This window comes from Amphiprion ocellaris, chromosome 13 (assembly GCF_022539595.1).
Source record: "Amphiprion ocellaris isolate individual 3 ecotype Okinawa chromosome 13, ASM2253959v1, whole genome shotgun sequence".
Classification (NCBI taxonomy): Eukaryota; Metazoa; Chordata; class Actinopteri; family Pomacentridae; genus Amphiprion; species Amphiprion ocellaris.
Genome location: NC_072778.1, coordinates 15,550,249 through 15,574,532, shown reverse-complemented (window position 1 = coordinate 15,574,532; position 24,284 = coordinate 15,550,249). Strand labels below are relative to the sequence as shown.

The 24,284-nt window shown below is 38.5% G+C and overlaps 2 protein-coding genes across 3 annotated transcripts; both read right to left on the bottom strand.

Annotated features, from left to right (window-relative positions):
- Positions 1–3,649: 3,649 nt before the first annotated feature.
- On the bottom strand, positions 3,650–17,525 carry atl3 (atlastin 3). The gene is made up of 14 exons (XM_023284867.3): positions 17,385–17,525; positions 15,527–15,749; positions 14,697–14,831; positions 12,713–12,817; positions 12,575–12,625; positions 12,094–12,150; positions 11,900–11,992; positions 11,644–11,782; positions 11,407–11,534; positions 9,930–9,986; positions 9,741–9,812; positions 8,710–8,901; positions 7,791–8,030; positions 3,650–6,044 (listed from the first exon to the last, which is right to left on the bottom strand). The coding sequence occupies exons 2-14, from the start codon at positions 15,728–15,730 to the stop codon at positions 5,982–5,984; spliced, it is 1,536 nt and encodes a 511-aa protein (XP_023140635.1). The 5' UTR covers positions 15,731–15,749; positions 17,385–17,525; the 3' UTR covers positions 3,650–5,981.
- Positions 17,526–19,109: 1,584 nt separating this feature from the next.
- si:ch211-145o7.3 (forkhead box protein N2) lies at positions 19,110–24,084 on the bottom strand. 2 transcript variants are annotated; one of them, XM_023284882.3, is made up of 5 exons: positions 23,925–24,084; positions 22,136–22,771; positions 21,816–21,937; positions 20,651–20,706; positions 19,110–20,242 (listed from the first exon to the last, which is right to left on the bottom strand). In XM_023284882.3, exons 2-5 carry the CDS (start codon positions 22,727–22,729, stop codon positions 19,890–19,892), a joined length of 1,125 nt encoding a protein of 374 aa, XP_023140650.1. In that variant the 5' UTR covers positions 22,730–22,771; positions 23,925–24,084; the 3' UTR covers positions 19,110–19,889. The 2 variants fall into 2 exon arrangements, with proteins under 2 accessions (XP_023140650.1, XP_023140649.1); XM_023284881.3 differs by having other exon boundaries at positions 22,136–22,768.
- Positions 24,085–24,284: the final 200 nt, after the last annotated feature.

Sequence of the window (24,284 nt, the reverse complement as noted above, 5' to 3'; positions counted from 1 at the left end):
AGAAATGCTACATTTTCTACGTGTTTTTATTATATTATTAAGGGTTGGTTTTAGAAGTGGCACTAATTAGCATCCATTTAGCTGTAGCAATAATTAACGTTTAAATCATTTTAAAAACATCTTTTTAAAAACCTTTTTTCTCTTCATTCCATTGGCGGCTTCTAATGATAATTTTATTTTCGTGGGCGGCGGCAGCTAGCAATAAGATAAGAAATACGTGAACAAATCAAACATACTAAATGAGCAGCGGAGCATTATGGGAATATGTGTTTCCGTAGTTATTTGAATAAACCAACAAATCATAGTGAATGTGTAATGAATTCTAAAATGATTAGCACCATTATTGCTCGTTGTAGCACTAGTGTTATGATTTATACCATATATTAGAACATACATGTCCGGCTAGTGGTGCTCTGCAGCTGTTTATTGTAGTTTCTAACGTGTTTTACTACACTGTTACTTGTCACTGTGATAACGTGAGTAATTTGAAAGGTGAATTATCGCACGAATGACGTGAGCAGCGATCAATAAGTGATGGGATGTTGTGACCGACATTCAGCTGCCAGTCGGCCACAAACCGGGTTTCAGGGTGGGAGGAAATTCTCCATTCACCTCCCTCCGCCTCCTCCCCGCCTCCTCCTCTCCCCCCGTGCGGTTTTTGTTGAACTCACTTCCAAATATGGAAGTGAACGGTGAGCGGCGGCGGCGACGGTGCACGCGCCTCGCTCACGGCGCGCGGAGGGTCGGGCCGCGACGCTGATCACCATATAAGGAAAGAAGCGACAGAAAGCCGCTGAAGCAGAAATCTGCACGGCGGCGCCGCGTGGAGGAGAACAGAGGAGAGGCCGCCCGGTGTCCAGGCGGCACGATGACACCGACACACCGAGCTGAATGTGCACATTTCTGCAGAGGATGAGACGAGGCCGCCGCTATACTGTGGCTGTAAACACGCAGCCTGACCTACATCCTTTATGTGGGAGAACAACACGCGTCACACAGCGCCCCCAAATCACCGCTACACCGAGTCACCACACAAGATGTTTGGTGATTAGCAGCTGCTATTGTTTACATGGCAGAAAGTTCCATTTGAATAATAACTAGTATGTCACCCAGTGATTCCGAGCATCAAACACTTAATTTCCTGCAATCTAGTGATTTTTCTTGTGCACCAATTTGTGCTTTTTTTCATCATTTTATGCTGGTTATGTCTGTATTTATGCAAAGAAAACTCAAGATTCAGGCAAAATATATGTTTCATCTGAATATTGCAGGGGTTTGAGTTCCTCCCCCAGGAAACTGTCAACATCAGCACTACACTTCCTGCGAACTTGAAGCACTGGTTCCTGTGCTTTCTGCAACAGTTCATATGTCTGCCACCAGCTGACAAGTCCGAATATAAAGTATCTAGACTCCATGTATTCTCCTGTTTAATCATATCCCCTTTGTGACAACACAAGTTTACTCTTCCATCTATAAATGTATGCATTTTAGTTCAGTTTACAGACCCCAAAATGTGAACACCCACTAAAAAAACACAATTTCCTGCAGTCTGGTGAATTTTTGTGCACTATTTTGTGCTTTGTCAACACTTTATGGTGGATCTGGCTGTATTTATGTAAAGAAAATTCAATATTCAGACAATATATAAGCTTTATTTGAATATAAAAGATGTTTTCTGGGGTTCCTCCTTCAGCAAACTTACAGCATTGAACAGTTAACTTCCTGCATTCTGGTGAACTTTATGCTTCAGTTTGCATCTTTTTTGCATAGGCTCATGGTGGAGAACACAACATTCAGTCACCAGGTTACAATTAAAAATATAATGAAACATAATGTATAAGGAGTCCCTGTATTCTCATGTATCTACTTTTCTCAATATTATCACTATATCTTTATGTCAATGATAAAACAATTCATTTTGATTCACTTTGTAAACTCTGGTCTTTAACCCTCCTGTTGTCTGCATTTACCGGCACCAAAAAATATTGTTTCCTTGTCTGAAAAAAAAAAATCAGCAAAAAAAATCCCCAAATTTCAGAAAATTTGCAAAACCTTCAGGAAGAAAATTCCAATAATTCCTTAAAAGTTTTATTTTTAAAAAATTCTCCAAATTTGGCAAGAACACTCGTAAATATTTTCAAAAAATGGGTAAAAATCTTCCAAAAAAAACTGAAAAATATCTAGTGATTCCATATATATCAGTAAAACTAATATTCTCTTTAAGAACATTCACATAAAAATCAACCAAAATCCAGCGAAATTCCCTGGATATTGGTTGATTTTTTTTGTGAATGTTCTTCAGAAACATTTTTAACATTTCGTTTTTTCCACCAAAAAATGTTCAAAGATTTCCCAAAAACGCTGAAAATGTGGACATCAGAAGTTTCACTGGGAAAATATATTTTTTTCCACATTTTCAAACTTTAAACTGGGTCGATTTTGACCCGCAGGACGACACGAGGGTTAAATGTTGTACGTGTAATACCTATCTCAAGCATTGATCAAAATATTATGACAACATGGACAAGCACAATATCAAAAGTGTAGGAGCTGCAGTCTTTTGATAAAGTCAGAATGTGTCAAAACATACTATTATATTTGACGCATTATGATGCTATAGATGCCTCAACTTATAAATAATATTCTCCAGCTGTATTGTTTGGTAAAAACTGCAACAAAAACCAGATAATTTAATTTATATATTATTTGGTGAAAAAAAATGCAAAAATCACAATTGTCACTAAAATTGCTACTCATATTAAATTATCAACCCCATCTACCATATATTATTGTTACTACTCAGTTTAATTCAAAGGGCTTTATCAGAATGAAACAATGTCACCAAAGTGTCAAATATAATTTTATGCTTTCAGTAGACAATGATAGTAATTTGAATATTAATACGTTAAGATTACTACTTAGTGCACATATGATGGTTTACTGCATAGATTTAATATAACAAATGAATGACCTTAGCTACATTAGTTTAGTAAGCTACATGTTGCATTACATTGTGTATTTATTTGCATTATAAATATGGATATAGTTGCATCTTCTAATATTATACATGCATTGTCAGTACTCCTTTTCTATATTACGTTACATGCAGTATTATGGCTTATTATTTATACTGAACATAGACGACTGGACAGAGATACATATATTCATATTTTAACTTTCATATTGTATTACATATTGTACACAACGTACTATGAGTGTACACAGATTACTAGTTTCATATTATCATATGTATTATCTTCCCTATCAGTTTGTTGCCTATTTATGTGTTCATTGGCATATATACCATCTACATTAATTTTTCTTTCCGGTTTCTTCATCTAGTTTGATGCTAAACTACATTTTGTGGTACTGACTCTCTTCAAACACAATGCAGTTTAATCTGATATGATCTAATGTGAGCAAATTTTCAAATGCAATCTGTGACAGACCATTTTGTGCTGCATAATTACATCAGATGCAAATCTCTAAATAAAGTCTAACAGATGTAGTATATTTGGGAAATAATCAAAATCTAAGCTGTTCACTGGTTTTACTCACTGCTTTGCCACACAATCTTTGTAACGCCAGTAGATCTAGATCCACTTTTTAAAATAAAAACAGTTGAATGAATAGATTGGAAAGGTGCGTCAACAGTTTCAAGCTCTGTTTATTCATTTAAAAAACAGCATTTCTCAAGTCAAGGCCACTTTAATCCTGCAAGAGATGATTACATTTACTCCACTGCATGCATTTATGTACTTTTGGAATGAGCTGTGTGCAAAGAGCACCAAAGAGGAGGGCAAGTGCAACAGTAACTGCATGTAAAACATCTTGAAGTTACCTCCTCTTGTGTAAAAGGACAGATGTGAAAAAGTGCATAATGAGCTCAAACATCACGGATCTGGATGTGTTCTCATGACTCATGCAATCATTGTGAGAATAAAGCAGCTTTTTGCATCTTCACTGTGCATCCGAGCACATAAAGTATATATAAGTAGTTGTCAAAGTGCACCATGCTGCATCATTAGAGACTACAGGATCCTATTTCTGCTCTCATGTCATACAATCTGGTATCTATTTATAAATAGTAAATGCTATCTATTCCACTTCTCCAATCAAATGTTGCTCCAAAAATCTCCATTTCAATGCATTCGGAGATGTAGGGCATAGTTGCATATAATCATGGTCCTTTAATCCACTACCTGATTCATTCAGAGTTGGCCTGACAAGTCCTGCTTGGCCCCGCAAAGAAAAACTAAACCTAATAAATCCACCGTGTAGTCCGGCTTTTTAATTCTCCGTATGACTGAAAAAATACTGCTGATTGGTTAAATGTCTGCATGCAAGCAAGAGCAAAAGAATCAAGTCAGCTCAAAGTTACTATTCTGCCTGTTCCGTAATATGGTTTCATTTTTGTTACACAACCATTACATGTAAGTCATTCAAAGCAAAGGTCTGACCCAAGCACATCATGGGATCAAGCAAGACTGCCAGCCTTACATGGTGATGACTATCAAAGAGAGAGCCTTTATCATACACAAATATGAATCATTCTCATACAGATTACTTAGTATCAATAAAGCCAAACCCTAAGCCTTATATAGAACTAGCTACTGTGAAATAGTTTGAGTATCTTCTTTATCTGTAGTCTGATTATCAGCGTGCGATGACCACCATCAGTGTTATCTCTCAGATATCACAGGCTATGAATGGTGGCTAAAAGCATTACATCAGGAAATAGTTCCTGAGGTGCAAGCATGACTAATATGGCCACATGCTGAGGATTTTTAACAACTAAATTTAAACATAATCTCAGTCTATGTCTTCTGACAGCTGAAACGCTTGTACGCAGACGACAGCCACACAGTCTCATTTACTGCAAGTTTCTGCTGCTTGTTTTCATCTATATTTGGTCCATTTAAGCCTCTTGCTTTTTATGTGTTGCATGTTAGTGTTTAACAAGATTTTTTTTTACTGTGTTATTTGGAATCACTGCAATTTTTAAGTTGTTTCAAGGATTTAAGTCCTGTGAATGTATTTTAGCTTATATTCACTGAAATTCAAAGTGATAAGAGTAAATCAAAACATAATTCAAACAATATTTAAAGCCAACTCTTTGGTCGACTAGTTTTATTCTGTTGGGCATTCAGCACCTTTTCTATATTCTAATAATATCTTTTCTTTGGAGTTTGAAGCTCTCGTGGGATTATTTGTTCCAGAAATATATATTTTTTCTATTATCTAGCATGAAAATCTACAAAGGGTAACATATTTCCATCAAGCAATAAACAAAGAAGTGCTCGAAACAAAGAAGTTTCAACTGAACTTCCATTAAATGCAGCAATGCTAAGTGGAAAGTGCGTTTATTCTTGTCTCCTCAAAGAAGCGACGTTCACCCTCCTGGAAATGCTAGTTTATACCAAATAGAAAGCAAATCTACAAATAGAGTGGAATGTTTTAAGGCTGATAAGTAAAAAATATAGCCACACAGAAATATGTATAAATGTAGAAGCTTTAAAGCCAGCATTTTTAAAGGTAAATAAAGATGCAGAAGCTTAAGCTGAAAAGCACCCTGACTACCTCTGTCTGATCGACATACAGCCAAGTGAGATCCATTCAGCCGAGGAATAAACGTGTTTTTTTTCTTTAAGTTGAAAGGTAAACATTGACTTGTCTATTAAGACCAATTGTAAACTTGTAAACGATGGCAGTGTCAGTTTAAGACAAGAAGTATCAATAAGAGGGCTGGGATGATGCGAGTCCCTGCCTCGGAGAATCTGGTCACCTTTATTTAAGCCTGAACTCTGACAAGCAGAGAAATGTGCATAATAGAGATGCTGGTGAATTGGCATCATTTTGTTATTCTGTGCCAACGTGTTGAGCTGCATGTTTGTTCCAATGGGAGGCATGGTAAGGCTTTAGTGCTGCATGTGTGCTTGTGTTGTGTTTGTGCCGTTTGCGTTGCATCGAGACGACGTCCTCTAACTGGATTTCTTCTGGATGCTGGTGTTCGTCCCTCTCGACTTGTTCAGCGCCACAGTGGCCTGAAAACACAGAAAACAGGGAAGACGGTTAACTGGACGGCTAGCTGGGAGAAGTGCTTCTTGCAACACTTGCTGACTTCAGTTGTTCTGTTGTAGTTACTTCACTGAAACCTCTCAGCCTCTTCCATCTTATTTTTAAACTGTGCGGCTAAGAGTGCAGTCGATCAATTCAAACCACTTCTGGTTTAGTGTGAGGAAGAGAACTGAACTCAAGAAAGAACGCTTAACAGCTTCTGGAGGCTGTAAGTGAAATGTATTGCTGTCATTAGTTTCAGTTTCTATTTTTTACTCTTGTTTTGTTGGATCCTGAGCTCATACATTTTCAACTTTGCCTATTTTATCTAATTAATTTTTCCATTTTTAAAAATTTAATGACTGTTAAAGTGGTCGCAATAATCTACAGATACTTTCAGACATGGGTTACTTAATTAACTTATTGGTTTTTTTTTATGGCCCACTCCTCTGCTGTACGTCTCAGTCTCACCACTCTTATCATCTCGGTTTCAAGAAGCAACAGTTGAGCCGTTTTCAGCAAACAAGCCCTGATAAACCCACCGTACGCAACCTGTGCAGCACCAAAAAACAGTTAATGAAGTCAGCACATGGCTGCTGAACACTGTAGCAGGCTAACTGCAGTGCAGAAAGTATACTTTCCAGTGCACTACTAACTAGCCTTAAATAAACACATATTAACTATATAACTATGAAACACTTTTGTGACTCTATACAGGGATGGCATTATAACCTTCAAGGCCCATTTTTAAAATAGGCAACACACAAAGATGGCAGGATCTGCTTAAAGTTAGCGTTACTATGAGGCTTATACACCTGTGTAACCTACTAAATATGGAGTAACTTGCTGGGAAAACAGGCAAGTGTGAATTTAAGCCAAACTCAAGCACAGAATCGGAATCATAAAATACCACATCTTTGTGTCTGTCAGCTGTTTGGGGATGGACATGATGTAAAATTTAATAATTTCAAAGACAGAGCCCATAAAAAACCTTTTAAACAGGCTGTTTAAGTCCAAAGAGAACACTGAAAGTACTCAGTGAGCAGCCCACATGACCTGTGGTCAAAAGGTGAGAAATGACCTAACTTTGGCCTGGCTCACCACCAAGCACTTTCATGTTGTCCATGGTTTATTGTTTGCCATTTAAAAATAGTCAGAAATTACAGAAAAATGTCTAGACTTCTTTAAATCATGTAACACAAACTCATTTCCTGTACTGCAAGTGGACCCATCATGCTTTCTGCTGTGCATAGTCACCCCTCAGAGGCCCATTCTGAGCCAGGAAAATCCCTGCGGTCTGTTTATGAAATTACACCAAAATGAGGAAACTGTTCTAAGCGAGAGCATCCCAAGTTCTCCAGTCTTCCCCATCTTCTCAGGTGATTTAGAGATTAAAGGTCGAGACAAATGCTCTTTAACAAGAGTGACAACATTCCAAGTTTAAATCTGAATCTGCTCATATAATTTTTCAGTGTCACACCATACTAGAAGAAAATTTGTAAATTCATTTTAAATAATCCACTGTGTTTTGTAAGCAGCTTTTCTTTTCCAAACTGGGCCACTACTATTCTTTATCTAGATTGGCTAATGCCATTTTTGTTGTTGTTTTCAACATCAAGTGCGCCCTCTGGTGGCTTAATAGGTGCATGGAGTGAAACTAATGGTAAAAGTGAAAGATGCAAAACACAGACACGAGTCACCACGAAATGACCTGCAGCCTTTTTTATTCTCACCTGCTCCAGGACCACACCTGCGGCCTGGTCGATGGCTCCTCCTACACCCCGGTACCGACCAGAGTAGCGGATGAAGGCCCACGTCAGCATGGCCATCATGACCACACCCAGAGTGCAGTCACACACCAGGGCGAAGGTGGACAGACCAACAAAGAGCAACACGCCTGACAATATGTAGAGGAGGCACACCAGGACAAACAGCACGGCAGGTGTCCGGAAGGCGCTGAAGAGATTTTTTGACTTTAACAACCAAGAAGAAAAGAGGTGGTTAGAAACAACTCGGAAATCTGCAAAAATCACATTTACAAGTCAGATTTTTTTTTTATGCTTAACCCTCTGGTTAGATTCATTTCACAGGAACAGCAATAAAGTTCTGGGGTCATGTTCAATTATCCAAAAATGCCAGTAACCAAAAAATCACAATAAACATTGTTTATATCTCATTATTAACTCCATTAGTAACCATTTCAATCAATATTTAGTACAATGATGTCCTTTACCTCTCACAGATCACGGTTCATTAAGGATAAATCACCAGTTTTTCATAAAAAATGCATGTTAAAACTTTTTTTAATGTACATTGGAAAGACCTACATATAAAATACAATAGTTTTACACATCATTGATTAAAAAAAATAATTTTTTTCACATTTTCAATTTTTTTCTTTTCATGGAGTGATCTTAACAATTAACACAAGACACCGCTTCTGTTCAGGGTGGGTTCGCAAATACGTGAAATTAACCATTTTCATTTTATATGTTGTTTATACTTATTAAGTTTCATACTGAAAATGTACAATTAACATATTTTTTACTATAAAAAGGGTGAATTTGTGCCGCAACATAACAGGAGGGTTAAATATTCATTCTTTCAAAGGAAACAGAAAGAAATGAAGTGACTAAAACAAACAACTCCTACCTCGTTGTGCTTGCTGAAAGACTGCCACATTTCCTCCAGCTCCTTTTCCAGCTGTGCCTGGTAACGCTCACAAAACTCCTGTCCACCCATCTTCTTGGTGGATGAAAAGGTGTGAAGAGCCTCTCGGAAATAAAAGTGATGTTTCTCCTCCAGGGAGTCGGGAGCCACATAGGGCAGGTCTCCGCCACACACCTTAAGAAAAAGACAGGAAGTAACAGAGTAGTTGACATTTACATGAACATAGAGACAATTAACCCTCTGAACCTGAAAATCCACCAGTAGGTTTGAAAGGCATGTTATTTACCTAAAACAAAATCCAAATTTACACCACTTACCAGAGCCAGCAACTGTAAAAACATTAATCGTTGTCACATTTTCAACTTACCAAGGTCCATTATCTGTGACAAGCAACTCCATCAGAAAACAAAAACCAACTTTAAGCTTAAAATCTTGATATTCAAACAAAGAATTATGAACTCCTCAGTGCAACAGTCCAGCCCATTAGTGACAAAGCTGAAACTAACATTCACTAGACAAAAAATTCAGGACTTCGTAGATGGAACTGGAGGCTGTATTTATGGACCAGACAGGAGACAATGTATGTAACTAATAAAATATCTTTGGAGTCACCATTTTCTTCAGTACTGGCAAAAAAGTAATTAAAGAAATTTAACATTTGTGTTTTCTTTTCTTTATGATTTATGACATTGTAACTTTGTTACACTGCAGAGAAGATATTTCTGAGTTCTCTCTACTTCTTACTGTGGTTGTGCTGTTTCCGTTGAGGTGCAGAACTTTGCTTTGCGGTGAAAAATGAGCCCATAGTGAGCAAAATTGTGACAGAAGCAAAATGCCCAGGAGCTGCTTGGGGTTAAGAAGGTTAATGAGGCAATAAACATTTTAAAGCTTGCCCTGACTAAAACAAATTCCTTCTTATGATGTTTCTATTTCACACATTGCCAACAGAATCGTCAAACAGAGCGAATTGCTGTGGTTCATGAATACACAGTCTTTCCTTCACATGAGCTCACCTTCTCCATGTTCTTGTAATACTGATCTTTGGCTGCTGCTACAGCTGCCAGGTTGTTGGCTTCTGCTGTAGCCTGGCGGGACAAACACACATATGGTACACATGAGAGTCAAAAACAATAAGGACCATTGACTAGACTTGGGTGGAAAACTTAGTCGCTTGCTTAAACTTTTGTCCAGTCTGTACGTACCATTAGCATCGTCTTTGGCTGTGGCAAGTCTTCTCCCTGATAAATCTTGATATAAGCCTGGTGACAAAAAAATGAAAAAAAAAAAAAAAAAAACAGGTATGAGAATTCCTGCTGATTTTCCATTTGAAAATTAAATTCTTCCAGACTCAAATTTCCAGATTTCTCTGCAGCCTTTTTCTGAGCATATTTGACACCTGGCATTCAAACAGCTGGATGTTTTTAAATCCAAATGCTGGCATGTATTTTACAATCAGACTATTTATTATTATGTCACCTAATACTAGAAAACAGAAGGTTGTAGTTCTTAGTAAAATATACAAATCAATTAACACCAAACCAAGACAAATTCAGTGCACATTATATTAAATTTGCAATGCGGTAACAGTGAGCTACAATGAAGAGCAACAACATCTCTGTCTAAAGACGACCAGTGTTACCTTTAATAATATTATTTTCCCTTAACATACTGAATTATTGACACCATACTGCTGCATTTATTTAATTATTATTAGTCTCTTGTATGAATAAGAGCCAAAAATGAGTTGAAAGGGGTTAACAAATACATTTTTATAGCATCTGTGTAGCCTTGTGTATTCACAGTGTCCATGGAAACAGCAATGAATGCAGTCATAAATGTATGTTGTCCTTATGCAGAAAGGATCATTCAGTTTTGTAACAACCTCACCCCTGCATAACTCAGAAATGTTCAGACAAGCTTAATATTTGATCGTATGTGATGCTATGTATTTATGCAAATGCTGCATTTGCTTTTGAGAGAATCTGAATGTGGATGATTTGGTGCAGATAGGAGGCTTTTGGGGCCGAGCTGTTGTCCAGGCCGTGACGTACAGGCAGCTCTGCAGGAGAGTCTCTTCAGTCAGTAAGTGCTTCCTGCCTCTCAATACACTCTCTCAAACTGAGCTAAACATGTCAGCTGCTGTAGATGCCATGAAAAACACTCTGCTTTTTACTTTACAAACTCTGAATTTTATGTTTAACCCCTCGATGCCTGAACTTATTTACAATTATAGAAAAAAAATAATTATTTGTGTTTTTGCTTTCTAGCTGATGCTAAATTAAGTGGAGATTGTAAATTTCTCTGTAGCACATAGAATAGATATATAATAATAATAATAACAGATATATAATAATTAGGTCCCACTCCGAGCGGTCCTATGAGAAATCAGCGCTTGCGAAAGGTTCCGAGGTATGTATTGAATATGCACAAACTGGCACTGGGGGAATGAATACGTTATCTTGGCTGCACTCTGAATGAAAGCAGTATAATGTGAATTTGCGATAATCAGTATTAAGGGGTGAAGAAAAGCAACAAAGAGCAACAGTCTCAAAGCACATGTTTTTCTATACTTTCTCAGATTTGGAAATGACAAATATCTAATTCCATACTCTGTTACTGTATAAAGACCCTGGAATAATCTACTCAAATTCAGCAAAGGTCCTTAGATGAAGACGTTACCTTGAAGAACTCCAGCAGGCCCATGCAAGTGACTTTGTTTCCATTTATTTCTTTCTCAGCCAGACGGTCTGGATGCAGCAGTTTGGGAATCAGACTCTGCAGCTGCTCTTTAAACTCTGGGGCCACATCTGATAAAATAAATACATAAAACCTCAGGAGTCCGTCAGTATAACAAGCACTCTACTTAGCATTATCCATAAACAAACTAAAAATATTATGTAAATGTGTGGCTCCTACCACGGAGCTGTCCCTCAAAAGCAGGGCTGGTGGCAACCTTCAGCCCGGGGTGAGGTAACAGGAAGCAGGAGATGCTGGTGAAGCATGAATGGATGTGTTCCCTCACCGTTTGCAGCTCTTCGTGTTGGGCCTCCTTAACCTTTAAAAATCAACCATGTGGGAAGGACATTCACAAACTCAGTATTTAAGATCGGCCGTGCACAACATAATTATTTAAACTGTATAATGCTTCAAACTAACAGGACATGAATTGCACCTGTAACCGTTTATCCAGGAATTCATTGCCGCCTTTAAACCCGTAGGTGTATTCGTAGGGAAAGCTCCAGTCTCTGATCAGAAACATCAAAGACTGTAGGAAGAGAAGACATTTTTATTTAAGGCTAATAGAACAACATGAACATGCTTAAGATAAATGTTCAACATCAGCAATTATCTTGTGTGTTCTTGTACCTGGAACGGCTTCAGAAAAATCTCGTCCATGGCCAGTCGACCGTACTCTGTGAACAGCTGTGAAGAGGAGGGACTCATTACCAAAATAATCTGGTGTGCAGCTGAAGTTAAGTAGTGACGATACGAAGAGACACTTTGTTGGATGCAGAAAAGAATCTTCTGGGATTTTTATATCACATGTCTATACTTTAAAGTTTGAGCACATCGACTCATTTAATATTGTTTTATGTTTTTTTTTTTTTTAACTATTTGTCATACTTAAAGACTTCAAAACTGTGAAAGACACAAAAATGTATTTAAAATAAACCTGCCCTGATGCTAGCCGTGCACACTTTGGAAAAAGCCTATTTGAGAACGCCTTTATTTAAAAAGTCTTGCTACTGAATCTGACATAAAAGTCCTAAAAATCAACTAAACTTCATCAGGCTGAAAATCACAGTTTTTTAGGTGGAATTTTTACACATCAGATTATCAAACAGACCTGAAGCTGCTGCAGATCATCCTCTTGAATGTTTGATGACAGATTGTAGATCTAAAAAAAAGACAAACTATGTAAGCACACTTTACAAGAATATTGAGGAAAACCCTACAGCAGTGACAATCAGAGAAGATGAGTCACCTGTATTGAGCTGGTCATGGTGCTGAGGGCAAAGATGGTGGCACAGTCCTTCACGGTGGACTGATCATCAAACGCTCCCTGAGTGTCCATCAACACCACGGCCACCTACAGCAGCAGAGACAAGACGCTTCATAAGGATTCTATTACGTAACTGATGTTAAACAGTAAACAACAGAAGCGAGTTGACTCGTGCACAGTATCACCTAAATGTCAAATGATTTAAAGTGGATCACCTCTCAATATTTGCATTGCTTTTAGCCTGAACAATTTACAATACAATACAATACAATGACTTTATTAATCCCCGAAGGGAAATTCAATTGTCTGGTCTCATCTGTTTACTTTTGAATTAAATAGTCTGATTACTGCAGGACAGAAAGATTTTCTGAAGCTTTCTGCAGCGCAGGGATAGGAGCAGTCCACCGATGTTTTGTTGTTCACTGAGGCAGATGTGAAGTGGATGATCCAGGTTTGTCAGAATGGCCTCCATCTTTCTAAGTGCCCGTCTCTCCACCTCATCCTCCAGTGAGTTCAATCTGAATCCAACCACAGAGCCAGCTTTTTTAATCAGTTTGTTCAAACGCCTTGCATCCTTGTTTTTTATTTTTGTTTTTTATTTAGATTGACTATATGAAAAATACAGCACCCATAGTAGGAACTCTAATCAACAAACATTCTAAATTGAATGTTTTGTTTTTTTTTAATGCCTTTATTTTTGATGACAGAGTGAATTCTCCTCAGCACAGAAGATATCAGTACTGCACATACTAGTGTATCTCAAAAAAATTAGAACTTAGTGAAAAACTAATTTTTTTTTGTTAATTCAATTCAAACTTTCATTTATTCTGTATTCATTTTGTTTTATTTTGATAACTATGACTTGTACTTCATGAAAAACAGACAGTTTAACAAATTATTAGCATATTTCTTCAGATAAATAAAAACCAGGATATACAATACAGCAGAGTCCAGCTTCTAGAGTGTATGTTCATATATTCACGCAATACTTCTGACTTTCATGAGCTAAAAGTCATAATCATCAAAACAAAAAACGCTTGAAATATTTCATGTTATGTGCGAAAAACATTAAGCTTCTTTAAAAATATTCTAATTGTTTGAGACACACTAGTATTTTCTGGAAAAATGTTCTGCCAGACACTATTTATTTCAGCTGCTCTTGCGGTAGAGGTGGTGTTGCTTTATTTTTCTCTTTAAAATACCCCAAGGAGTTCTATTGGATATAAGTCAGGCGACATACTGGGCCAGGTTGTCATTTTCACTTTTTTTTACTCGTAAGGCACTCCTGCGTGACTTTGGCAGTGATCTGTGGATAACGATCAAGCTGAAATATTCCTCTTCTGCCAAGCTTCTGCCAGCTGGAGTCATCGTGTCAGCCAGTACTTTTTTTTTCATAACCACAGGCGTTCATGTTTCTATCTATAAATGTCACCTTCTCAACACCCTTTGCTCTCACGCAGCTCCTTATCATCACATCCCACCTCTGTGCTTCACTGTCAAGACCATGCATTCACACGAACAGGTTCCTGCCAAACACGTTGGACCCCATCTGAGTCGAATAAATTTCTATTGGTCTCATCTGACCACAGAATGCGCTCCCAATATTCATCAGCCTTCGTTTCATGTTCTCTGGGAAAACTTCATCTTACGGTTTTGTGCCAAAGGGCATGCAAGTGTTTTATTCTTGGACGTCATCCAGAGGCTGATGTTATGCAATGTCTTCAACACTGTCTGAGCTGTTGCAGAAACTCTGATTTCCATCCATAACCGCTGTGCCCAGTCAGAAACACTTGCGTGTCTGCTTTTCAGAGGTACATTGTGCAAGTAGTGAACGGTCTGTGGCGACATTTTAGGAGGACGCCACTATCGCAAATGACCAGGATTATTGCATTCTTTCTCTGCTGTAGCTTTAGAGTTAACTTGTGCACTCTTGTGTAATAAATAAATAACATAAATGTGTGAGCACCTCTGTTCCATCGCTCTTTTGGACGAGGAAAACTTCACTCCAGATTTGGATGCCTGTTGTCTCTGGTTCTGAACCACCTCTCCAAGAAAATCCCGTCAGAGGCTCGTTGTCATCACCCAGCCAGTTTTCATCACTCTGCAGAAACACAAGAGTTTGTTTAACACCAGTAAGAGGAAGGATGAGGCTTTAGGTGAAGCTTCAAGAACTGAAAGATGTCATTCATTCTGTCATTTCACTCTGAAATGTAAATTCACACTGTTGTACATAATTCACTACACAAAGAAGTGTAGAACTTCCGGGTCATAATTATCTCCTCAGTTAGTTGTTTGTTTCACTGCGCTGAAAAGTTCAGTGGTAGTTCATGGCCTAATGGTGGCACTACAGGAAAGGTAATGGAGTTACTGGGATTAGTACGATTCATCAATGAGCACAGCAGACATCATTTTAGTCAGGAAGTTTGGTGATAAAATATGTATAGAAAAACAAAGACAGGGCGGTCATATGGACTCCACCTAATAATGGAGGTAACGACTAAATTAATCCTTCTTAATAAACTAGTCAGTTCACATGTTACAGCAGGGATGGGCATTAATGTGGTAAGACTGCATATATGTTTCTATTACTGATTTTCAGGTTATCACACCTTCAACACAAAAAGAGGAACAAGCCAGTGTGACATCCTGAAAAACCACTAATAGAGATAAATATGCAGCTGAACCAGATTACTGCCTGTCCCTGCTGACAACATGTGTGAACTTAGACAGATATTAGGGGTATGATTTGATGTCCAAAGAACTGAAACACAGAGATCATGTTCCAGTGGAAGTCACCTTTCTGTACATGTAGCGGATCATGAAATCAAGCAGGAAGCTTTTCCCCTTTCTGAAAGCTCCAGCCACCGACAGCACCACCACATGTTTGTCTCGGACCTCCGGAGCCAACAGAACCCGAGCCAAAGCCTCCGTATCCAACGCGAAGGAGTGATCCTCCTTACACACTGTGACAATCTGAACTGGGCCTGGTTCACTCCCCATTCTTCAGAGGCACTGGTCCCTGTGAATGTCACACACAAACACACCAGGATTAATGCGGACATGTTCGTTTTGCATAATCATTACAACATTTTCATTCATCTGTATAAAACAGCTGGATGAAACTTAATGGCTTAATGGCATAAACTGTTTATCTTGAGGTTTCACTTCTGATGTTTGACCAACTGAATTTCAATGAGCATCTATTGACAATGACATGATGAGTTTAGCTGCAAAGCCAAACACCACAGCACACATTTTGGTTTCAAGCCAAAAATGAGAATGTGGAGGTGACAATTTGATGGATTTGCAACAAAAAGCTAGCAGTCAATGCTGATATCACTAATCTACAACTAATACAGGAGGAAAAACAACAGAAAAAGATGTTTTTGTCATTATTCACATTTTTTTGTACAACCTTGCAACTAATTACTCATTTTTATTATTGGTTCATCAGTCCATGTTTTGATTAATTGTGTTGTCTGTAAGCTGTAAATACTAAAGTTTGAACATGTTTTAACAAAATATAATTTCTTTTTAAAAAAATGTTGATGTATTCCATTGAAATATTGATCAACGGTTATTAATTTTAGTATTATTTGTCATCAGTGACCAATGGGAAATTTTATATAATTCAATACTATAGCCACTGTGGTACATTAAATCTTTCACTGTCAGTCAATATAAACATGGCCACAGGAAAACAGACAGACTGGTGTATTAATCAATAATGCCAACAGCCATTAGATGTAGACAAAACACAAAATCTTGAAAGATCAATTTGCGGAGCCGTGCAGCTGATCGTCTCCCCAGCGGCTCTAAGATTTAAGATTTGAATGATGATCACACAAGGCTGTTTACTCTGCCTTCTCGATCAATAAAAATCAGACACACATTGGTCTTTCCATCAGAGACAATATTTATCTTTGTGTAAAGCTGACTGTGGGCTGCTCTCATGGCTGTCATGCTGCTTTGCCTCCAGCATGCTCCCAATACTTCATTTCAGCTGCTTCAAAGGACTTCATTGTTGCTGATTCCTAGGAGGGATGTGCTCTCTCATGATGAGTAAGACGGTGTGGTGCTTTAATGGGTGATTATCTGTACATAACACCCAGAAAAAGCTGCCTCCTCGAACCAAAACTCCTCACCTCAAAGGTGTGGCAGTGAGGAGCAGCATGCCAGCCATTTCTCTGCACTGACTTGGCTAGACAGACTTCACGCAATGAAGCAAACACTGCAGCTCTGACAAAACCATATTTTGTAATCTGCCCGTACTTTGTAATGAGCAAACACGGCAGAAGATATACTAAAATGTACAACACTTTCTCTAATTTAACTGCTGGATCTTAGGAAATGCCACTTCTCGCAGGCAGTACTTGGTACAACTTAATCTAAACAAACCGCCAACGCTAACGTGGACGTCTTACATAAGCTGAATAGAAAACTAAAGCTCACGGCTATCATGCTAACGTGCTACTTAACGGCTGGCAGGCTAATAGCACAAATAGCTGCTATACTCAAACAAAAACAAAGAGCTAACATGTACCCGTCAGTAGCTGGTAAAGGAGCTGAAAAGACGACCGTTGCAGCAATATTTAAAGAGCCTGTAAATAACTTATCTGTTGGCTTTAGCTCGTGTTTCACGGTGTCATGTTACCTTTGGTGTCTTCAAACGGCTTCAACACACTCTCATGAGAGTCGACAAACGACTGAAACGTAACTTTTTACACTGGCATGAAAACAACCATGAGAACTTTTTTCCACCACGAAACTCGCACACTTCCGCCTTCAGCCTGCCGCGACGCCACCTGGGAAATGTAGTTTCAATCCAGCATTCGGCTTTTTCTGTAGTCTGTCTATGGACTACATGCCCCAGTGTGCCAAATATACGCCATAGCTACAGGAAATGTAGTTTTTAATGCTGAGTTACGAATACGGAACTACCGGACAGGTGATGTAAAACACGGGTTAGGTGTTTTGCATTTATACAAATCTTTTTCTGATATATTTCCACGGATGAAACAAATACTGTAGCCTCACAACAGGCTTGTGTTTATTGTTTTAAAATGTCACAGACTGTGTTTGGTCCTGTAGTCTGTCAGTTTTGCGCCCTCTAACGGTATAATACATGTAAACAACACATTCCACAGATGCCACAAATACACCAAACTTGAGCTGCAACAGTTTTTAACAAAGAGCAACAAGGATGAAGGTGAAAAAGCAGTAACAACATAAGAACAGGAGGTTTTAATTCACAAGAACAGCATCACAGAGTTTATTTGTTAGATTACAAAACCTAAAACTTTTGAAAATACATACAATTTACAAACAGGAATTTAGTGTACCCTGAAATGTGAAGTGGTTCAAATGGCAGTGATTTATCAAAATGATTCCAATCAAACCATTCCTGATTGAAGACAGCTTAGTTTACACGATCATATGCACAGTTTAAAATCCACAAAAAACTAAGACATTCAGGGATTCAGCAACATAGCATCATATACAGAAATTCATCTCCAGCAAATATAATGTAAAAGAATGAGGAGTATAAAAGGCAGTAATAAAATCTATTCTCTATCCGTCTCTTAGAAAGAGACTTCATGGGTTACTCAGCTGAAAGAGCAGACAGAAATGAATCAAAGTTACTGCTATACATGAGGATCAGTGAGTCTATTTCACCCAAAAGTAAAGATTTTTCTAAAGGGGTTTAAAAAGTAGGTGTTTTTTTCTGCACTGATACAGATCATTAGTAATCGCACAGACCGATAATTGATATTTGGAAGCAATATATTTTTGCGTTAAAAATCTAAATCTTGGTGTCAAAATCTAGACTAAGACAAATTCCAACAGAAGACTTCAATTAAATTTCTTTGTCTATGCGTGTGTTACATATATTTAATAACAGAAACTTTTCAGTAGTTAATCTTTAGTGTTATTTCTGGTAGTGTATTACTTATCAGATAGTGCTGTGAGGGGGACATTGCTTGAGACCATAGCGTGTCAATACAAGTAGAAAGAGACAGCTGCATTGGAGCTAAAGTAGTGCATTTCTACATTAATCTATTTAATAAGAGGAAAAAATAACCATCTTGAATTTTGGAAAAATGTTGAATATCAGTTCCAAGAATCTGCAATCTGCTAATAATCTGTTAACCCTCTATTAGAAACAGTTCAGCATACAACTTCCAAGAATCCAGCATCTAGGACAGACATGTCTTTTGTAAAGAGTATACAGATATTCAATAGTGGCATTTCACAGTGAATATGTGTAATATATATATATATATATATATATATATATATATATATATATATATATATATATATATATATATATATATATATATATATATATTTATTTATTTATTTTATTTTTTTTTTTTAAAAGAAAAAAATGGAAGCGTGTGTATTATTGTAATTATATTGTTTTGAATATCTTCTACAATTGCTACTACATTATAAATATATATTTTTAAGTAGGTCTCATACTCAATTATGTTTAGAATGACAGCATTTCATAAAAGCTTACAGCAACAGCGTTAAAGGGAAAATCATACGAATATACTTTTTTCCTCATTAAATCTACAAAAATATTCTTATACAGAAAAGATGCTCACCACGCTGAAGAAGTGGAGAAGGTTTATAACACATATTTAAAAGGTGACAGTGTGGATGTGAGTCAGTGTGCTTTGTATTCCTCAAAAGAGCAACTTTTGTAGAACTTTCAACAGTGTATAGATCAAACTTTAACTTGGGAAACATCTTCAAAAAACAATACCTCTACTTGAGCTGGAAGCATTCCTTCCACCCCTGAGAATTCACTTAATCTGTTAAAAAAAATATCACAGTGGAAACCCAGAAAACTTATTGTATTAATACTGTCACCTCAGTTTTTTTTGTCCATGCTTTTTAGTTTGATATGGTTCTAAATGCATTGAAAAGTGCCTCAATACACATGAAGTAATATGATCCATAGTTTTAAATTAGTCCTTAAGTAACGTTGATCTATATCATTATCAAACTACAGAACAATACACAAGTTTCAGGGCAGTGACAATATCTCAGGAAGAACCAACATAAATCCCAACTCGTGTTCATTTGTTGACGTGTTTGCTTACAGGGGACCGAAGCACTGCATTTACCTGCGACTATTAAATATGAATTAATATCCACCACCTGCCAGGTCCAGCAGCGACCCAGCAGCCTCCTGGGCCTCAGCGTCCAGCTGCAGGATCTCCACAGTCTCCAGGTCCAGCTCGGTGTCGCCCGGCAGCACCAGGTACTGGTACTGGTTAGACTGGTAATAGTGTAACTCGATGTAGCCGCTGTCTGACAGCGGGTCCTTCTCCATGTCTTCACAAACCTCCTCCTGCTGGTAGTCAACCGGCTCTATGGTGACTAGCTCCTCGTGATCCGGGGTCAAAAGGCACGGGGGGTTCTCAGTGAAGGCTGGGTTGTCGGTGGTGAGGATTTGGGGTGAGGGTGCAGAGAGCAGCAGGGTGTGAGCGAGAGGATCTGCGTGAGAAAATAAACACAAGAGTGGAAATGACACAAAACATTAGAAATAATAACCTGTTTTTCAAACCGGCCGATTGAACAGCCACTTGTCAGAATCTCCAGCGAGCACGTGGGCCCGTATAGCGCATAGGCTCGGAAATGAAACGAGGGGACTCATAAAGGTGGCTATTGCTGGGTTGCCATGGTAATAGAGGGTAGCTGCCATGGCAACGGAACACAAACACAGGAACAATGTTGCATGCTGAGAAAGCTGCAGAGTGGAAGAAAAGCTTCAGGTAATAAAAGTGTCACAGAGGGCTGTTACTGCGCTGATGAAACACTGTAGGCTAAAAGAAATTCATAAAGGGTTAAATATGCAGAGTCGTGTGCTAATTCTGACGCATGAACCTGTTGTGGGTCACTAACCTGAGATTTCCATTGAATCACAAACTGCGGGCACCTCATAGTCAGCTCCTTCCAACCTGCACACAACATACAAGGTAGACGACACATATATGGCACTTTGTCTTGTTTTTTAAGATAGATTTCAAGAACAGAGTGTCATTAAAATGTAAAATTATTCAGAGTGCTATTACTGGCAAATTATATAGTGTGGATGTGGTAAGAATACAATCCAGAAGAAAAAACTGTATTAACCTAAACTAATTAATAGTTTGTAGGCCTATAGTTACTAATTATTTTTGTCACTATTTTGTACAATTATTCAGGTACAAATTATTCTAGGAGACATAAAATTATGAAAAGTAGGTTTATATTTTGCTTTTTTTTTAAACTTAGAGTAAATCTACTCTTTGGGGTACAATTCTGATTGTTTTACTTTTCTAAATTGCCACATTTCCTTATAGTGCACAGGGAATGTGATTACTTGCACATTTACAGTCATTCCCACTCCGTTTAAGTTGGCTCCTCTTTGTCACTATTTGTGTGACGAAGGTCTAGCACTGAAATACATAAATAAATAGAACACTGCATTGATCCTTTACAGGAAATTACTTGTAACAGCAGCATGTATATCGTAGATCATATATGCGTAAATGTCAATATTAAACATATGTTTGCAAGTTAAACAGTGTGCTGGAGCCTTTCGATCTGCTTGTCTACCTCCTACACTCCTGTCTCACGAAAAAGATGTGCAAAAGATTCTTTGTTTTTCAATTTAGAGTTCAAAATATGAAAATGTTCCATTTCAATTTGTTTTTAAACACAAAAAATAAAAGGCAGCAAATTCTCACATGTTGGATTGTAACTACTATAATTTTTATTAAATATTTTTCTCATAGACTAAAGGAATTATCAAGAGTCAGTCAGCAGAAACTTTACCTATTTCACTTTTGGTAACTGCTTATTTATTGATGAGTACTGTACGACAAACAGTTGCTGGTTCCAGCCGGCAACTTCACAGATGTAAGGAGCTGCTTGCTTTTTTTTTTCTTTTACTGAATTCCATATCATGATCAACTGAACACTAAATAACCATTTTTTCCCACTTTAATTCACAAAGTAAAACAATAATCAAGACCATTAATGATATTAGTTGTTTGACGTGGTTAATCTATGTGATCGTACTCACAGCTCAGGCTTGTTTATCAGGTTGCTGTTGGTGCTGTGATAACTGTGGGTTTTCCTCAGCACCTCGAGGAGCGCCGGCCGGTACTCTGGACACACACACCACAGCGATCCCTTCCCCACCGACTGCAACAAAAACACCAAACCACTTGAAACATTCAGACTGCAGTGTCCAGGGCAAAGGTGTTAGTTTAAAGCAACACTGACACATCAGAGGGTGTCAGGGAGCTTTCATTATAAACACTTCCCTTCAGGGAGGCCTAGCTGTTGTTTTTATTACAGAGCATCTGAAGTCGGTGTGTGACTGTCCTGTTATCTACCTACCTGGCTCTTGTCCCTCTGAATGCGACGGAAGCTCTTGCTCAGGGAGAGGTTGTGTCTAACAGAGTTCCTCCAGCCTCCAGTGGCCGTCCTGTAATAGGGAAAATTGTTGACAATCCATTCGTAGATATCCTTCACCGGAAGACTCTTGTTTGGGGAATCTTCTATTGCCATGAAAATCAGACTGCTGAAGGAGTACGGCGGCTTGGATGAGGCAGGAGGAAGCGGCTGGCTGGGTGTGTAGGACTCCTGCTGGGCCAGCGGTGTCATTTTGGCAAGAGGCTGCAGCGGTAGCAGGTTCCCCCTCTGGTGCAGCCAGTTGAGACAGGTCAGGTCATCTTGGTCAGATGAGTTTTCCAGGCTCAGGCATTGTACGATTTGTCCTTCGAGGCAATGGGACGCAGTGCAGTGTGAAAGAGGGGAGGAGGACTGAACGGACTCTGCTGTTGCTGGAGAAAGTGATGTTGGGGACGGGGGGAAGGAAATAGGTGAAAGTGGGAGCGAAACCCAACCGTTTGAGGACGTCTGCTGGGGCGAGGAGGAGACCGGCAGGGGACACGGGGACGAGGGTGGCAGTATGTGAGAGCTGCTCTCCATCTGTCAGGATGAAACCTCCAGGGTCATTCAGCTGCAGCGCTGCTGAAAGATAGGAGATGGATTGATCTAAGGTACTGCTGTAAGGAAAGATTAAGTAAGTACATCTATTTAGCACAAAATTACTAATTTGTCTGGAAGGGCTTCAGAAACAGATCAATATATATCATTCAAGCAAACCCGCCTTCGAGAACAGACATGGAGTATGTCAATTTTACAGAGCACACAAACATAACAAATGGCCCATAAACAGTAATAATAATGATACCAATAAACTTTAAATGAATCAAAACAAATAATAAAGTAATAAAAATCAGAGTTTTGGACGGAACAAGATGAAATCATTGAAATAAATACAACAATCACCATGAGTTAAGAAAAGGTCAAATGATAAAAGTGAAATTGAAGAGAAGATTTTAAAGATGATACTGAGTTTGCCTGTTGAGGATCCTCTGCAGGTAGCCGGTATAATTAGAAATGAAGAAACATCAGTAAGGCACTTCCAGAGCATTTCATCTGGGGAGGTGGCCAGAATATTCAAGGATTTAAAACCTTTAAATGAACTGCAAAACTCACCGGTAGCCAGTAAAGGGCAGTAAGGATTGTTGTAATGCTTCTCTTGGCATGTTTTAAAAGTCTGTTAAAATTAAGTATGTGCTTTGTTTATTTACTTTAAAAACGATCTTTCAAAACAAAAAAAAAAAATAAAAAATCAGATGTGCAGGGTAGCTTCAACTCCAGGGTTCAAGACCACAAATAGTTAATGGAAAATGCTGGATAGTGTAATAATTATGAAAAAAAAGGAACACCACAGCTAGATTCAGTTAAATGTTTGCCACCTGTTCCCCTCTGATGAACATCCAAACGTACAAAGTTCACATGTCCCCTTTTAATAAAGTCAGTGTGCAGGTGTAGCTCTGTGAGAAAGTCACTGTTTGATCGCAGCTATAAAGAGGCTACACACACACAGCGATTAGACTCTTTCAACGAACTTATTGCACGTAAAATTCCATTCATAACGCTGTGAAAATTCGAATGTGATGCCACATGGTTCTACAAAGCAGTTCAGCAGGCAAATGGCGGAAGAATATAAAGTTTCATTTAGCTAGTCAAGAAAGCCGCCTGTCCCCCCTCACAGGTAACACACTCAGCGCTGTTAGCTAGTTTTTCAAAAGGAAAATAAGAACTAGTTGCTCACCAAACGACCAAAACGGAGACTCTGGCAGAAACCAGCTCCCGTTAGAGGTCCGGAATCCGTCGCTGGGAAGTTAAAGGTGAAATCCTGATGTTGAGAACCCGAGTCGCCGTCGGACACCTCTCCTTCCGCGCTCTGTTGCTGTCCGCCGTCTCCATGGAAACCAAAAGGACGCTCTGCGGGGCGCGCGTTCACAGGCGCGCTCCCGCCCCAATTATACAGTCTGACACCAGCCAGTGAGAGAGACAGAGCTCACATGTCATAACAGGACAGCAAAACACCCACAATGTAAAACAAGAAGATAAGAAATAAGCAACAGGTCGTCTTACTGTGACTTTTTAGGGCTTTGAATGCTTTTCTTCT